General features: G+C 48.3%; 1 protein-coding gene across 1 annotated transcript; it reads left to right on the top strand.

Moving 5' to 3' along the window:
• Window positions 1-234: 234 nt before the first annotated feature.
• LOC103698641 (uncharacterized) lies at window positions 235-1329 on the top strand. Its single transcript, XM_088714280.2, has one exon. The coding sequence runs from the start codon at window positions 369-371 to the stop codon at window positions 966-968; it is 600 nt and encodes a 199-aa protein (XP_088570406.2). The 5' UTR covers window positions 235-368; the 3' UTR covers window positions 969-1329.
• Window positions 1330-1580: the final 251 nt, after the last annotated feature.

Below are 1580 nucleotides of genomic sequence, written 5' to 3'. Positions count from 1 at the left end.
CTACCCTCCGAAATCACTATAACCACCTCCTGGGTACATACATGGATCACATCCAACCTGCAAGAATCCTGCGCCCAAGTGACAATGATGCCACCCGACAACCTCTGGGACTCCACTGCATAAAAAAATCCCCTGAGACTCCTTCCCCCCCCCCCCCCCCCCCCCCCCCATCTTCTATTTTTTTTTTTAACGTAGTATTTCATTTACATGAATTTCCAACCTAGGGTTTATGGGTCCCCTAACCCTCCCAAAGCCTCTCTCTCGCTGTCTCCGACTCATGCCCTCTTCTCATCGCACCCTTCTCTTTTTTCCGAGTCCCAACGCTCCAAAAATTTTCCAACCAACCAAACCACCACTCATCGTCTATTATGAGGCTTTCGTTCTCCCTTCTTCGCCTCGCCCTTAGAAACCCTACTTCCCGTCTCTCCCACCGAAGCCCCCACCTCGGATCAAATCCTCCTTTTTTTCCTCATTGCTCTCTGAATGGGTCGTCGTCGGCGTTCTCGAGCTCCGCTCGGCTCTCAACCTTGGCTCCTCAGCAGCCCAGCGAGCGGGTCTCGGCCATCGTGGACGATATCTCCGGCCTCACACTCCTGGAGCTGGCGGATCTCACGGAGGCCCTGAGAAGCCGGTTGGGTGTGGAGCAGATGCCGGTCATGGCCGTGATGATGCCGGGGATGGGCGTCGGCGGCCTCCCGGGGGTTGGCGGCCTGGCGGGAGCCGCGAAGGAGGCGGAGGAGAAGAAGGAGGAGAAGACGGCGTTCGATTTGAAGCTGGAGAGCTTCGATGCGGCCTCCAAGATCAAGATCATTAAGGAAGTCAGGACCTTTACGGACTTGGGGCTCAAGGAGGCCAAGGAGCTGGTGGAGAAGGCGCCCACTGTGTTGAAGACGGGAGTGTTGAAGGAGGAGGCGGAGAAAATTGTAGAGAAGATGAAGGAGATCGGCGCCAAAGTGTTCATGGAATGAGGAGGTAGATTCTCCTCCTCTGCTGTAATCTTCCCCATTTTCTTTTGAAATTTTGTGGCACTGGATGGATAGATTTAAAATTGAGAAGAGAACCGGATGAATTCTTGCTTGAATAATGCTCATTTTATTCAAAAAAATATTTATTAAACATGTACCACTTCTGGTTTCCATCTATACTGTTAGTCAATTGAAGCGACGTGCACTGAGAAAAAAAAGTTTTTTCTATAGCTCTGTTTCCATTTGGGTTGGGGACATAGCTCTGTTTGCTGAGAAGGGTGTCAGAGACCTGGGACATATTGGATTTAGCACAACTTATCCATGAAACGAAAATGTAGAAGGAATGGTCATCTTAGATTCTTAACCTAGCATTGGATCCCACTTTATTTACATCCTGGCAATTATGAGGTTGAAGAAATTGGTCTCTTTTTTGTTAGAGAGTGCTGTTGTAGTTCTTGTAGCCTGTTATGTACTATGTATAAGAATTTTGTTATCTGGAAGGCCTTTGGTGGAGAACTATGGAACATACTACACATAGATGGATGTTTCAGTTCCTGTGATTCTAGATTATGAAGGAGGGAAAAGTTTATGTTTTGTCCAATATGTTAGTTTCAT

This window comes from Phoenix dactylifera, chromosome 18 (genome assembly GCF_051530095.1).
Source record: "Phoenix dactylifera cultivar Ajwa chromosome 18, Ajwa_hap1_PhDact_Kaust_v1.1, whole genome shotgun sequence".
NCBI classification, from domain to species: Eukaryota; Viridiplantae; Streptophyta; class Magnoliopsida; order Arecales; family Arecaceae; genus Phoenix; species Phoenix dactylifera.
The sequence above is the reverse complement of the archived record's forward strand: the minus strand, read 5'-3'. Positions and strand labels throughout refer to the sequence as shown.

What these genes read in the sequence shown, in the direction of transcription:
- LOC103698641 (XM_088714280.2), top strand. Translation starts at nt 369, where the DNA reads ATGAGGCTTTCGTTCTCCCTTCTTCGCCTCGCCCTTAGAAACCCTACT.